Here is a 16115-nt window from a genome sequence, read left to right on the forward strand (position 1 = left end):
TCCCCCCTCCCCCGCCCCCTCCATTGTATAGATGGGGATGAATCCTGTTTTTCTCTGTTCCAGAGGCAGGAACTGAACACCTGGGTCTTCTTCAAAGGGGGGCACATACTTAATAATGCATCGCCAGTGTTTATTCAGCTGGACTAATTGTAGAGGCGCAGGTGTGACCGCCGTGAGGCGGGGTACTGCAACATGGACCAAAAACCATTTACCGTACTTGCGGGGGAATAGTGGGGGTGGCAGACGAGGAGTTAACCCGCATGTACCCCAAAAACATTGTCAGGCTGTGTCATATTCTACTTTGCGGTTGGATGACTGCCATTTTAGACGCTAATAAAGCGGCCATCTTGGCACCCAGCTTTCCCGGCTCCTGAAGGGATCATCGCCTCCTTACTGTTCTCTACTCCCAAGTTTTCTGCAGAAGTCACAGTTGGAAGAGGTGGGCCGTCGGAGAGGCAGCGAGGGGCAGGCCAGGAGTTTACGGTCACGTCTTTACTACGCTTTTATGGAAATCTTTGGCGCATTTTTTAAGGGCGCCACTCATCTATTTAGAATGCGGTGTTGGTGATGACGCCAATGACCCGCAGCAGGGAGACAAGTTCCTGTGCTGCTTATCCCGCCGCTGCTCCTACTATAGTTACACCCGCCAACCATGACTGTCATACGACTTTGTCGCACTTGCCAAGCTGTGCGGTCCTAAAATCGCTGGAGCATAAAATCACGTGTATGCGGCAGCGCTGCAGCGCCCTTGTGGCGCAGTGTCTTCATTACTCAGTGCTGCATGTGTGCTGCTGTATCTGTGCCAGCCTTGTTGTAGATGGCACCATGTGTGGAATGTGCCCCCCCCCCTTACCTCCCAGCCAAGAGGAGAGTGATGTATATTTCACTCATAGACAGTCTGCTTCTATTTTGATTGTGCAGACAGCTAGCAGCGTGCCCATACCGGAACAACTCCGTGAATGAATGCTGAACCAGAACCAAGCTCAGAACATAAATACAGCACCAGAACTAAGTTCATATAATAGATACAGCACCAGAACCAAGCTCACTGCTGGAGTACAGCTCGAGAACCAAACCGTGTACATAAATACAATACCAAAACCAAGCTCAGCACAAAATAATTACGGCACCAGAACAAGGCTCATAAGGGCCTCAGAACTAAGCCCATACCTTAAATACAGCACCAGAACCAAGCTCACTACTGGAGTACAGCTCAAGAACCAAACTGTGTACATAAATACAATACCAAAACCAAGCTCAGCACAAAATAAATACAGCACCAGAACAAGGCTCATAAGGGCCTCAGAACTAAGCCCATACCTTAAATACAGCACCAGAACCAAGCTCACTGCTGGAGTACAGCTCGAGAACCAAACTGTGTACATAAATACAATACCAAAACCAAGCTCAGCACAAAATAAATACAGCACCAGAACAAGGCTCATAAGGGCCTCGGAACTAAGCCCATACCTTAAATACAGCACCAGAACCAAGCTCACTACTGGAGTACAGCTCGAGAACCAAACTGTGTACATAAATACAATACCAAAACCAAGCTCAGCACAAAATAATTACAGCACCAGAACAAGGCTCATAAGGGCCTCAGAACTAAGCTAATAAGATGAATACAGTAGCAGAACTAAGTGATTGTGTTGCAGGCCTCCTTCAAAGATCAGAGACTGAGTCTAGAGGAGGCTTCCTGCAGCTATGGCCGGCCATGGCGGTGTCACCGTGTGGCGGTCGCAGTGCAGTTGCGCAGCGTGTGCGGATTCACATATATAGATCAGTCCCAGAAATTCCTGCACCGGGGATCTTGGACGAGTGAGCGCCCCCTCGTACGCTTCATGCCTCTCTCTACGGTTTAGTGCGTCGGTGAAGTCACAATAGCGCACACAGCTGCCGCGCCATAACCACGTTTGAACCGCGTCTTCCCGTGTCCACATTACCTGATGTTGCTCCTGAGCCGCGGCCCCTTTATGGTTCGGAGCCCGGAGAGTCTGGGAATGGCGTTGCCTGTAAACAGCATGGCGCCCGCTGCGTACGCCGCTTGGAACGTATCCATCACCTGATGAGGCCGGATGGTCTATGATGGCTTTTAAAGGAAAACCGCACCAAAAAGGTCTTCTAAGACCTGGAGACGGCGCCTTAACGTGACCCGCCACTACTGCAATAAGCAACCGCATGAACCGAAATCCAATAGTCTGACATTTGTTACTGAGTGCAATAATCTGGAAGCCCCCACAATGACCCGGAATAGAGGGGCTCAGCCCGTCCATGTACTGCATGCTATTAATCTGAGTGGCCCCCTGGGACTTCCTGTTGGGGCCACCCTAGAGGTCCTGAGTGATGGTGGATGCAGTGAGCGCCCCCTAGTGCTGGCAGCCAGATTTGTATCATTTATCTCAATAGCTGCGTGAAGGAAACAAAATGGCCCGACGCTACCTGTGAGGGGTAAGGGGTCAGCGCTAGTGTTTGTTGGGGCGCTCGGTGGACCCCGTTTATGAGGGGCGCACTCTAATTGTAGTCATGTGATTTTGGGGCGCTCTGCTGGCATTGATTATTGGGCACTCTTCTGGCAGGTTATGGAGGCGTGGCCTCTGCTCATGGGCGGGATTACATAGAAGAAGCCCTCATAATTGTGCCCTAAGATCCCCCGTTACCATCACAGCTGTGGATGGAGATATCTCTAGAGGTTCTCAGGATTGGAGCAGTAATCCCTGTGAAGGGTGGGGAGGTAATGGCCGATAGCAGAGAGTAATAGCTTGTATTCAGGTGTTCAGCATTAATGTGTCTCTCCTGTTTGCAGCTCTTCTCTGAAGCCTCCGATAAGAGGACGTTGCTGGAGAAGCTGGAGGCCGAGCGCACGGGAGGCCGGCAGCACATGGAGGCCCTGGGGGTCCGGCTGGAGGTCAGTGGGGGCTCCGCGAGCCACAGGTGGAGACCCTCTTATTAATTTCCCATTCCAGCCAATAATATGGGTAATTGTGCATCCGGCGCCGCCCCTCCCCCAACAATGGGGCCATTCACAGCCTCATTATCGCCGCTCGCAGCGCTTCCTGCCCCTGCAACAGGGAACATAGGGACACGGCGACATTTTTGATTTTTGGCCAAAAAGTTGAATCCCCAATAATACATCAGATTTGGGAGAAGTCCCCGTCGGTCAGGATTCTGTCTGTGGACAATGATTCCCGTCCATCCTGAGCCTCCTGCTTCATGAATAGAATGCAAGGACTGAACCGTGGGGCAGTGAGACTTCCTGGGCTGGTGAAGTTGGCGTCCCAGACGGTCCCATACATGTTATATTGGTGATACATCTGATGACCGGGCGGCCAGGGCAGTGTGACAATGTTGGGGGGCTCCTGGGACCCCCTTGTGTGTGCGGCCGAGCATTATCCTGGCTGCAGATGTCCGGAACATATCGCTGAGCGGTCATTGTCCCTCATACCACCACTAAGGGGACCGACTGTTGTATGTGATGCCCCCCAGACCATCATACCAGTAGGGGGCAGTGTGCACACGTGACCCCTGCAGCACATTAAACATGACCCCCCTCCCCCCCGCCTGACCACCACACCGGTAGGGGGCAGTGTGCCGCTCCACAGCTAAGTCAGGATTGAAGCGTCACCCTGAGGTCTCCAGACACGAACACGGCCGTAGTCAGCGACCAAACTAAACCTGGATTCATCACTGCAGACACCCGGTTCCTCTGTAGCATCCAGCTTCATCGCTCATCACATCACTGCAAATGGAGGTGACGGCGGGGGTCAGAGGCCGTACATGTAATGGAGGCGACGGCGGGGGTCACAGGCCGTACATGTAATGGGGGCGACGGCGGGGGTCAGAGGCCGTCCATGTAATGGAGGCGACGGCGGGGGTCAGAAGCCGTACATGTAATGGAGGCGACGGCGGGGGTCAGAGGCCGTACATGTAATGGGGGCGACGGCGGGGGTCACAGGCCGTACATGTAATGGGGGCGACGGCGGGGGTCACAGGCCGTACATGTAATGGGGGCGACGGCGGGGGTCAGAGGCCGTACATGTAATGGGGGCGACGGCGGGGGTCAGAGGCCGTACATGTAATGGGGGCGACGGCGGGGGTCACAGGCCGTACATGTAATGGGGGCGACGGCGGGGGTCAGAGGCCGTCCATGTAATGGAGGCGACGGCGGGGGTCAGAAGCCGTACATGTAATGGGGGCGACGGTGGGGGTCAGAGGCCGTACATGTGATGGGGGCGACGGCGGGGGTCAGAGGCCGTACATGTAATGGGGGTGACGGCGGGGGTCAGAGGCCGTACATGTAATGGGGGTGACGGCAGGGGTCAGAGGCCGTACATGTAATGAGGGCGACGGCGGGGCTCAGAGGCCGTACATGTAATGGGGGCGACGGCGGGGGTCAGAGGCCGTACATGTAATGGGGGCGACGGTGGGGGTCAGAGGCCGTACATGTGATGGGGGCGACGGCGGGGGTCAGAGGCCGTACATGTAATGGGGGCGACGGTGGGGGTCAGAGGCCGTACATGTAATGGGGGTGACGGCGGGGGTCAGAAGCCGTACATGTAATGGGGGCGACGGTGGGGGTCAGAGGCCGTACATGTGATGGGGGCGACGGTGGGGGTCAGAGGCCGTACATGTAATGGGGGCGACGGTGGGGGTCAGAGGCCGTACATGTGATGGGGGCGACGGCGGGGGTCAGAAGCTTACATGTAATGGGGGCGACGGTGGGGGTCAGAGGCCGTACATGTGATGGGGGCGACGGCGGGGGTCAGAGGCCGTACATGTAATGGGGGCGGCGGTGGGGGTCAGAGGCCGTACATGTGATGGGGGCGACGGCGGGGGTCAGAGGCCGTACATGTGATGGGGGCGACGGCGGGGGTCAGAGGCCGTACATGTGATGGGGGCGACGGCGGGGGTCAGAGGCCGTACATGTGATGGGGGCGACGGCGGGGGTCACAGGCCGTACATGTGATGGGGGCGACGGCGGGGGTCACAGGCCGTACATGTGATGGGGGCGACGGCGGGGGTCACAGGCCGTACATGTGATGGGGGCGACGGCGGGGGTCACAGGCCGTACATGTGATGGGGGCGACGGCGGGGGTCACAGGCCGTACATGTGATGGGGGCGACGGCGGGGGTCACAGGCCGTACATGTGATGGGGGCGACGGCGGGGGTCACAGGCCGTACATGTGATGGGGGCGACGGCGGGGGTCACAGGCCGTACATGTGATGAGGGCGACGGCGGGGGTCACAGGCCGTACATGTGATGGGGGCGACGGCGGGGGTCAGAGGCCGTACATGTGATGGGGGCGACGGCGGGGGTCAGAGGCCGTACATGTGATGGGGGCGACGGCGGGGGTCAGGGGCCGTACATGTAATGGGGGAGGCAGGGGTCAGGGGCCATACGTGTAATGGGGGCGACGGCGGGGGTCACAGGCCGTACATGTGATGAGGGCGACGGCGGGGGTCACAGGCCGTACATGTGATGGGGGCGACGGCGGGGGTCACAGGCCGTACATGTGATGGGGGAGGCAGGGGTCAGGGGCCATACGTGTAATGGGGGCGACGGCGGGGGTCACAGGCCGTACATGTGATGGGGGCGACGGCGGGGGTCACAGGCCGTACATGTGATGGGGGAGGCAGGGGTCAGGGGCCATACGTGTAATGGGGGCGACGGCGGGGGTCACAGGCCGTACATGTGATGAGGGCGACGGCGGGGGTCACAGGCCGTACATGTGATGGGGGCGACGGCGGGGGTCACAGGCCGTACATGTGATGAGGGCGACGGCGGGGGTCACAGGCCGTACATGTGATGAGGGCGACGGCGGGGGTCACAGGCCATACATGTGATGAGGGCGACGGCGGGGGTCACAGGCCGTACATGTAATGGGGGCGACGGCGGGGGTCACAGGCCGTACATGTAATGGGGGCGACGGCGGGGGTCACAGGCCGTACATGTAATGGGGGCGACGGCGGGGGTCACAGGCCGTACATGTAATGGGGGCGATAATGGGGGCCGCGAGAGCAAATGTCCTCATGCCAAAGTGCCTGGAAATGGTTCTGTCACAGGGGTGTAACAATGGTGCCCCCTGTCTCTGGATGGCGGACAATATTGGAGGTGCTCGTGCTTGTCGGATGATCAGACACTCCTCTCTACTGGTGGTCTGTAGGGGGCGTCCTGAGCCCGGTCACCTTGTGTGCCCTCATCCACTGGTCCCAACACCCCCTAACAGTCTGGTCAGACGCTCCTCTACTGGTGGGCTATAGGGGGCGTCCTGAGCCCGGTCACCTTGTGTGCCTCCATCCACTGGTCCCAACACCCCCTAACAGTCTGGTCAGACACTCATCTCTACTGGTAGTCTGTAGGGGGCGTCCTGAGCCCGGTCACCTTGTGTGCCCCCATCCACTGGTCCCAACACCCCCTAACAGTCTGGTCAGACGCTCCTCTACTGGTGGGCTATAGGGGCGTCCTGAGCCCGGTCACCTTGTGTGCCCTCACACATTCACTGGTCCCAACACCTCCTAATAGTCTGGTCAGACACTCCTCTCTACTGGTGGTCTGTAGGGGGCGTCCTGAGCCCGGTCACCTTGTGTGCCCCCATCCACTGGTCTCAACACCTCCTAACAGTCTGGTCAGACGCTACTCTCTACTGGTGGTCTGTAGGGGGCGTCCTGAGCCCGGTCACCTTGTGTGCCCCCATCCACTGGTCCCAACACCTCCTAACAGTCTGGTCAGACGCTCCTCTCTACTGATGGTCTGTAGGGGGCGTCCTGAGCCCAGTCACCTTGTGTGCCCCCATCCACTGGTCCTAACACCTCCTAACAGTCTGGTCAGTCGCTCCTCTCTACTGGTAGTCTGTAGGGGGCGTCCTGAGCCCCATCACCTTGTGTGCCCCCATCCACTGGTCCCAACACCTCCTAACAGTCTGGTCAGACGCTCCTCTCTACTGGTGGTCTGTAGGGGGCGTCCTGAGCCCGGTCACCTTGTGTGCCCTCATCCACTGGTCCCAACACCTCCTAACAGTCTGGTCAGATGCTCCCCTCTACTAGTGGTCTGTAGGGGGCGTCCTGAGCCCAGTCACCTTGTGTGCCCCCATCCACTGGTCCCAACACCTCCTAACAGTCTGGTCAGATGCTCCCCTCTACTAGTGGTCTGTAGGGGGCGTCCTGAGCCCAGTCACCTTGTGTGCCCCCATCCACTGGTCCCAACACCTTCTAACAGTCTGGTCAGACGCTCCTCTCTACTGGTGGTCTGTAGAGGGCGTCCTGAGCCCGGTCACCTTGTGTGCCCCCATCCACTGGTCCCAACACCCCTTAACAGTCTGGTCAGATGCTCCTCTCTACTGGTGGTCTGTAGGGGCGTCCTGAGCCCGGTCACCTTGTGTGCCCCCATCCACTGGTCCTAACACCCCCTAACAGTCTGGTCCAACGCTCCTCTCTACTGGTAGTATTAATTATTTTTACATTGGATGTAATACGGGGTGAGAAGGAGATGGCGGTGTTATGTGGGCACTCTGGGCTGGCCGCTTTTAGGTAGTGTATTTGGGGTTATATGGCAGTAGTATGTTTACCCTGACTGGCAGCATTGTGTGGGGTATATGGTGATAAGCGGTAGGCACTGTGCGCTCGTACAGGAGGCATTAAACACCATATGGGGGTATTATTCCGGCATTGTATAGCTTTATTATGGGGTCATTGTATCTAGATGTTATTCAGCACTGTGTGGCAGCATTCAGGCTGTATATATAGTATATATTTAATAATAATTCCCAAATACACTAAAGTGGCCCCAAACTAGATTTTCACTTCAGATCTAAAGGGCTTCTAACCCTGGAGAGGGGGGGCTTATAATAGTGCCGGGGTGTTATAAGAGGAGCGTCTGATATCAGGCATATATGAGGAGGTTATATCCGTACTGCAGACATAAAGCAGTGATTACAGGGGGGCCCGGGAGGTTTCTGCACTCATGTCATTGAAGAACACTACAATCACCCTGAATGGCTGATAACAGGGAGAGATAGATTGCATTCAGCTGCTCAGTAAATGAGACCGCAGGTGTGGTCCTGAACGCACCATCATTTTCCTGATGAGCCTCATGTCTCGGGGAGGGTGATAGTCGGGTCATTTCTAGGTAATGATGTGGCGGTGTTCGGCGCGGCAGATAATTGTGCGCTCGTTATGCTGTAAATCACGCGGCGCAGTAATTCCGTCTCCATTCTGTCGCCCCTAATTGTTTTTCTCGAGAGGAAAGATCGAGCATTCTGGAGCGGATCCAGTTATTGGCCGAGGTCACATGATGCGTCCGCCGCGCCGCAGACTTACAAAAGAAATTGTCTGAGGTTCAATTAGAGTTCTTATTGCTGCTCAGCAAAGTCCTTGAACGCAGATCATTACAATCAGCGGCCGGGGGGGGGGGGGGGGGGGCGGTAATGGCGGAACGTTCCCCTAATGGAGACAAAATGTTCCTAGAAAGCTTCTTGTCAGACAGGATATTTTATATCTATCTATCTATCTATCTCCTATCTATCTATCTCCTATCTATCTCCTATCTATCTATCTATCTATCTATCGCCTATCTATCTATCTCCTATCTATCTATCTCATATCTATCTATCTATCTATCTATCTCCTATCTATCTCCTATCTATCTATCTTCTATCTATCTATCTCCTATCTATCTCCTATCTATCTATCTCCTATCTATCTATCTCCTATCTATCTATCTCCTATCTATCTATCTCCTATCTATCTATGTTCTATCTATCTATCTATCTATCTCCTATCTATCTATCTCCTATCTATCTATCTATCTCCTATCTATCTATCTATCTCATATCTATCTATCTATCTATCTCATATCTATCTATCTATCTATCTCATATCTATCTATCTATCTATCTCATATCTATCTATCTATCTATCTATCTATCTATCTCCTATCTATCTATCTATCTATCTCCTATCTATCTATCTATCTATCTATCTATCTATCTCCTATCTATCTATCTCCTATCTATCTATCTATCTCCTATCTATCTATCTATCTATCTATCTATCTATCTATCTCCTATCTATCTATCTATCTCCTATCTATCTATCTATCTATCTATCTATCTATCTATCTATCTCCTATCTATCTATCTCATATCTATCTATCTATCTATCATCTATCTCATATCTATCTATCTATCTATCTATCTCATATCTATCTATCTATCTATCTATCTATCTCCTATCTATCTATCTATCTCCTATCTATCTATCTATCTCATATCTATCTATCTATCTATCTCATATCTATCTATCTATCTATCTCATATCTATCTATCTATCTATCTATCTATCTCCTATCTATCTATCTATCTATCTATCTATCTATCTATCTATCTATCTATCTATCTCTATCTATCTCCTATCTATCTATCTATCTATCTATCTATCTATCTATCTATCTATCTATCTATCTATCTATCTATCTATCTATCTATCTATCTATCTATCTCCTATCTATCTATCTATCTATCTATCTATCTATCTATCTATCTATCTCCTATCTCTCTATCTATCTCATATCTATCTCTCTATCTATCTCATATCTATCTCTCTATCTATCTCCTATCTATCTATCTATCTCCTACCTATCTCCTATCTATCCATCTCCTATCTATCTATCTCCTATCTATCTATCTATCTCCTATCTATCTATCTCCTATCTATCTATCTCCTATCTATCTATCTCCTATCTATCTATCTCCTATCTATCTATCTCCTATCTATCTATCTCCTATCTATCTATCTCCTATCTATCTATCTCCTATCTATCTATCTCCTATCTATCTATCTCCTATCTATCTATCTCCTATCTATCTATCTCCTATCTATCTATCTCCTATCTATCTATCTCCTATCTATCTATCTCCTATCTATCTATCTATCTCCTATCTATCTATCTATCTCCTATCTATCTATCTATCTCCTATCTATCTATCTATCTCCTATCTATCTATCTATCTCCTATCTATCTATCTCCTATCTATCTATCTCCTATCTATCTATCTATCTATCTCCTATCTATCTATCTCCTATCTATCTATCTATCTCCTATCTATCTATCTCCTATCTATCTATCTATCTCCTATCTATCTATCTCCTATCTATCTATCTCCTATCTATCTATCTCCTATCTATCTATCTTTCTCCTATCTATCTATCTCCTATCTATCTATCTCCTATCTATCTATCTCCTATCTATCTATCTCCTATCTATCTATCTCCTATCTATCTATCTCCTATCTATCTATCTCCTATCTATCTATCTCCTATCTATCTATCTCCTATCTATCTATCTATCTATCTCCTATCTATCTATCTATCTCCTATCTATCTATCTATCTCCTATCTATCTATCTCCTATCTATCTATCTATCTCCTATCTATCTATCTCCTATCTATCTATCTCCTATCTATCTATCTCCTATCTATCTATCTCCTATCTATCTATCTCCTATCTATCTATCTCCTATCTATCTATCTCCTATCTATCTATCTATCTCCTATCTATCTATCTCCTATCTATCTATCTCCTATCTATCTATCTCCTATCTATCTATCTCCTATCTATCTATCTCCTATCTATCTATCTCCTATCTATCTATCTCCTATCTATCTATCTCCTATCTATCTATCTCCTATCTATCTATCTCCTATCTATCTATCTATCTCCTATCTATCTATCTATCTCCTATCTATCTATCTATCTCCTATCTATCTATCTCCTATCTATCTATCTCCTATCTATCTATCTATCTCCTATCTATCTATCTATCTCCTATCTATCTATCTATCTCCTATCTATCTATCTATCTCCTATCTATCTATCTATCTCCTATCTATCTATCTCCTATCTATCTATCTCCTATCTATCTATCTATCTCCTATCTATCTATCTATCTCCTATCTATCTATCTATCTCCTATCTATCTATCTCTGATCTATCTATCTCTGATCTATCTATCTATCTATCTATCTCCTATCTGTCTCCTGTCAATCTGTCTCCTGTCTATCTATCATCTATCTATCTCTGTATCTATCTCATATCTATCTATCTATCCATCTATCTATCTATCTATCTGTTTCCTGTCTATCTGTCTCCTGTCTATCTATCATCTATCTGTCTCCTGTCTCCTATCTATCTGTCTCCTGTCTATCTATCTATCTATCTGTCTCCTGTCTATCTATCTCCTCTCTATCTATCTATCTATCTATCTATCTATCTATCTATCTATCTATCTATCTATCTATCTATCTATCTATCTCCTATCTATCTCATATCTATTTATCTATCTATCTATCTCATATTTATCTATCTATCTATCTCCTAATCTATCTATCTCCTATCTCTCCATCTATCTCATATCTCTCCATCTATCTCATATCTCTCCATCTATCTCATATCTCTCCATCTATCTCATATCTCTCCATCCATCTCATATCTCTCCATCCATCTCATATCTCTCCATCCATCTCATATCTCTCCATCCATCTCATATCTCTCCATCCATCTCATATCTCTCCATCTATCTATCTCATATCTATCTATCTATCTATCTCATATCTATCTCATATCTATCTCCTATCTATCTATGTCCTATCTATCTATCTATCCTACTATCATCTATCTATCTCCTATCTATCTCATATCTATCTATCTATCTATCTATCTCCTATCTATCTCCTATCTATCTATGTCATATCTATCTATCTATCTATCTCCTATCTATCTATCTCCTATCTATCTCCCTATCTATCTCCTATCTATCTCCCTATCTATCTCCTATCTATCTATGTCATATCTATCTATCTATCTCATATCTATCTATCTCCTATCTATCTCCTATCTATCTCCTATCTATCTATGTCATATCTATCTATCTATCTCATATCTATCTATCTATCTATCTCCTATCTATCTATCTCCTATCTATCCATCTCCTATCTATCTATCTATCTATCTCCTATCTATCTCCTATCTATTTCCTATCTCCTATCTATCTATCTATCTCCTATCTATCTATCTCCTATCTATCTATCTATCTCCTATCTATCTATCCATCTATCTATCTATCTATCTATCTCCTATCTATCTATCTATCTATCTATCTATCTATCTATCTATCTATCTATCTATCTATCTCCTATCTATCTGTCTCCTATCTATCTATCTCCTATCTATCTATCATCTATCTATCTCCTATCTATCTATCTCCTATCTATCTATCTATCTCCTATCTATCTATCTCCTATCTATCTATCTATCTCCTATCTATCTATCTATCTATCTATCTATCTATCTATCTGTCTGTCTGTCTGTCTGTCTGTCTGTCTGTCTGTCTGTCTCCTGTCTGTCTGCCGTAGATGAAGACCTCCCCATGATGACCCTGATATCTTCTGTATTTCCAGGAGCTGCAGGATCTTCTCTTGGCCAAAATAAAGGAGCTGAATACCTTCGAAGAAACCAACGTATCCCTGAGGAACGAGCTGGATGCCCTGAATTCCATGCTGGAGGAAGAAGAACAGCAGTAAGTGATCCCGAAGCCAAGTGCCTCCTATCAGAGATCCGGGTAGTCCTCTGCTATAGGTGATATGTGTAGGATCCAGTATTGAGGTCTGTATTTGGGCTCAGAGATTCATACTGTACAGCTTGTCCAGGCTTGGGCGCCATCCCCATCCACAGGTTGTGTGGGGTATTGTACCCAGCATGTCATTGACTGCAATGAGGACTTTGAAATGCCTCATGTAGCCTGTGGTGGAGATTGAAGACTTGCTGCAATGTTGAACTCCAGGTTACAGTTGATCGCTGGGGGTGCCACCATCAGGTGGTCCCACCATCTGTGACCAGGTTACTGGTAGAGGACACCTAAAGAGACTGTTTAGAGTGAACGACCCCTTTAAGTTGGCATGTTCTCTATGGTCTGTAAACTCATCTCCTCTCTCTTTACCGGTAACTCTATCTCTGACACTGAGCTGCTCTGCCTCACCTGGGATAGGTGGATCTTATGCTCTACTCACATCCAGAGCTGTCTTCAGAAGTTCACATCTCAGTGTCGCCCTCTGCTGGTTCAGCATCATTTGAGAGCATGGAGGTGGATGAATTTCATTCCCCTTTGTGTGCGGTCGGTTTAGGGTGGATTCATGTTGATGTGTAATCCCTCCACCCTTATATCTAAATGCTGGGCTTATATAAAGGGTGAGGCGGACAGATAATGAGGGAGCAATAAGTACATACGCTGAATGACCACTTTGTTAGAGCTCCTGTTCCTTTCATGATTGGCGCCCCCTGTACGGTAATTCTCCCCGTGACGCCAGAGCGCCGTATAAAGTCACGTGACAAGTTTTCCGTGGATCAGTTTCAGTGTGAATCCACATTAGATGGAAGATCCAGCGATCGGAGCGACTTCCAGTGAAGCCGGTCATCGGAGCTAGACTAGCCGGGGTCTCAGCGCCAACCGCGGGGGGTTTATCATGTAACGGTGTGGAGAGTATACAGAGAATGGCGTGATTGAGGAAAACATCCAGCGAAAAGGGATCCTGCAGACGGTAACAACTCGGAGTGACTTCCACCGAGGCCGGTCAGAGGCCAGCGCTTCACTGTCAGTCGCGTGGGGGTTCCCATGTAACGGTGTGGAGAGTATACTGAGAATGGCGCGATCAAGAAAAGCAACCATCCAAAGAAGCGAGATCCTGCGGATGGAAACAACTCATCACTGAAAGGGGTCGGAGGAGGATGTCAGGAATCGTTCTGACCAACAGGCTGCACAGTCAGCTGAATACAACGCTGGAGCTCCAACTAACGTGTCCGAACGTACAGTATACCGCTCCTCCGCACGGATGGTATAACAGCGGGCGACCAGTTCCAGCATCATTGCATCTTAGAGAAACAGAAAGGGGAGACTCCGGGGGGAAGAACTTGTGTCACTGAGCAACGGAAAAACATCCCCTGGTCAGATGGAGCCTGATCTCTGTTGCTGATGGGAGGTCAGAATTTGGTGCAAGCAGCATGAATCGCTGACCCCTTCCCGTCAGCCGGTCAGAACACGTCAGCACCGCCATCTACAAGAAGCTTGCTGTCCGCAGGGGCCGGTATTCCTGCAGGATGATTTAATCATCTGGTTAAGTTTACGCCACGACAAATTGCCGCGGATCTGAATGCCGAAAGAGCTCTAATGGGCTACTGATGGGGGTCTGTAATGCAGGGGCCACTGAGTGTAGATATGAGTGGCCAAATGTATCAGACAGAGCACTGCGAGGTTATATGGTGGGAGGAAGAAGAGTAACTGACTCCTCGCATGGCCGCCCGGGGCTCTGCCATCATTGTGTCCACTAACGGTCTCTCTCTTCCATGCAGGATGACCGGCGGCTCGCTGCACGCTCTCCACACCCCGACGTCTCCCTCACATTTATTAGCAGAACCTTTTCAGTCACCGGTCTTCAGCCCGCTATCTGACTACACCAACACCAGTGATCTTGCGCCCAAATTAACCCCATCACGTTCCAGTATGGTGTCTAGCGTCCCAGATGCGTCAGACCACAACATTTCATCAGAAGAGGGAAAACCTGGTAAGACGTTTGTGTCCATGGTGGGTCACTGATCAGGAAGATATGGGCTGTGCAAGTAACAGGACTGTTGTATGCTGGTCATAGATCAATATCAGCAATGCAGCAGCGCCACCTAGCAGTCAAATTATCACAAACCAAACTGAACATTGCCTCTTTGTAAACGTCTTTTTAGATCTACTAGAAGATGAAGGTCAGCGCAGTGAGCCAGTGATGAGGCCGTCCACTGCACCCATCTTGAGTGTCATCGCTTCCGACAATAGCAAAAGACAATGCTCTTTAGCCTCCATGATGGAAAACACTGCGGACCCTGAAGTCCTTACCAGTACTTCTTCCATGACTGGTAGTGGCACCAAAGCAGCTGTATCCAGGTCAGTTCACCATCGGACACGTCATCAATGCTCATCGAAAGTCTCTAAATCGTAGCCTCAATGAGTTCAATGTGTGATTACCTGGATGAGGAAACCTTAACTGGACCCCATAGCAGCTACAGGTGTTGTCTTTATGGTACGTCCACCATTGCTCGATTGCGTGTGTCCAAGTAAATGCCTTAGACCTGCCCACCAAAACTCTGATTTGGTGTTTCTTGGTTAGAAGATGCCACCATGACCAGAAGAGTATCCCACCACTTTGAGGTTCAGGTTGTGTCAATTTGGTAGACCCTTCTCTTTCCGTCTCTTCTGGGAAAAATATTGGGTTCATAGATTTTCCATTACTTGGATTTTAGATTATAGATTTGATTACCAGTTGGCATTTGTTGATTTGATGGCCCTTGACTCACCATAAACGTCTGTCACCCTAACTCACTTTCGGAGATTTCTCAAGTTATAGGCAAGGAATGTCCAGTTGGTTAACTGTTAAGCGCCCCAAAACCCGGCCACTTGAGAGACCAACAGACCGTCCTATTGCCTTTCTTGGACTATGGAGCCTATTGGTGGAACCCCCAAATGAAACAGTCGGTTGAGCAATGTTTTTGATGCTTGTACCTGTTGAAAATCGCAGAAAGGAAATATAAAAGACAAAAAAATAAATCACAGAAAGCGGCCATATAGTCCCTGAGACACGAGGGCGGCGAGAACACCTCTTATCCCTCAACATGCAGACAGCCCGGCTGCTATATGGAGGAGCAAGTAACGGATATGGAGGACACTGATGAGAAGCCACTCACACCCGCCGGCCTGTCTGCATGTTGAAGGATAAGTGGCGTTCAGACCCGCCTCGTGTCTCAGGGACTATATGGCCGCTTTCTGTCATTTATTTTTTTATACCTGTTGACATTCGTCGCAGCCAAGGTCCTAGGACTTCACTCTCCTGTCTTCTCAAGGTTTTTCCATCCCGTTTCCCATTGGGTATTAAAGACTTGGGAGCCCTTTTACACAGGATAATCTGTTGGGCACAGATGCCCGAAGGGTCGTCCCAGCGCCAATCATTCCCGAGCTTTCACACAGGAACGAGCATCGCTGAATGAATGGAGGCGGAGTGCGCCGGAGATCGTTCCAACCCGCCT

At 49.2% G+C, this 16115-nt stretch overlaps 1 protein-coding gene across 5 annotated transcripts in view; it reads left to right on the forward strand.

Annotated features, from left to right (window-relative positions):
• Window positions 1-16115, forward strand: part of LMNTD1 (lamin tail domain containing 1) — a 99972-nt gene that overhangs the window by 72294 nt on the left and 11563 nt on the right. For all 5 annotated transcript variants that reach the window (XM_066590147.1, XM_066590145.1, XM_066590148.1 and 2 more), the window contains 4 exons: window positions 2807-2908; window positions 12455-12573; window positions 14400-14611; window positions 14784-14979. In XM_066590147.1, the coding sequence (XP_066446244.1) occupies window positions 2807-2908; window positions 12455-12573; window positions 14400-14611; window positions 14784-14979 (629 nt within the window). The remainder of the gene's footprint in view (window positions 1-2806; window positions 2909-12454; window positions 12574-14399; window positions 14612-14783; window positions 14980-16115) is intronic.

Source organism: Eleutherodactylus coqui, chromosome 2 (genome assembly GCF_035609145.1).
Source record: "Eleutherodactylus coqui strain aEleCoq1 chromosome 2, aEleCoq1.hap1, whole genome shotgun sequence".
NCBI lineage: Eukaryota > Metazoa > Chordata > Amphibia > Anura > Eleutherodactylidae > Eleutherodactylus > Eleutherodactylus coqui.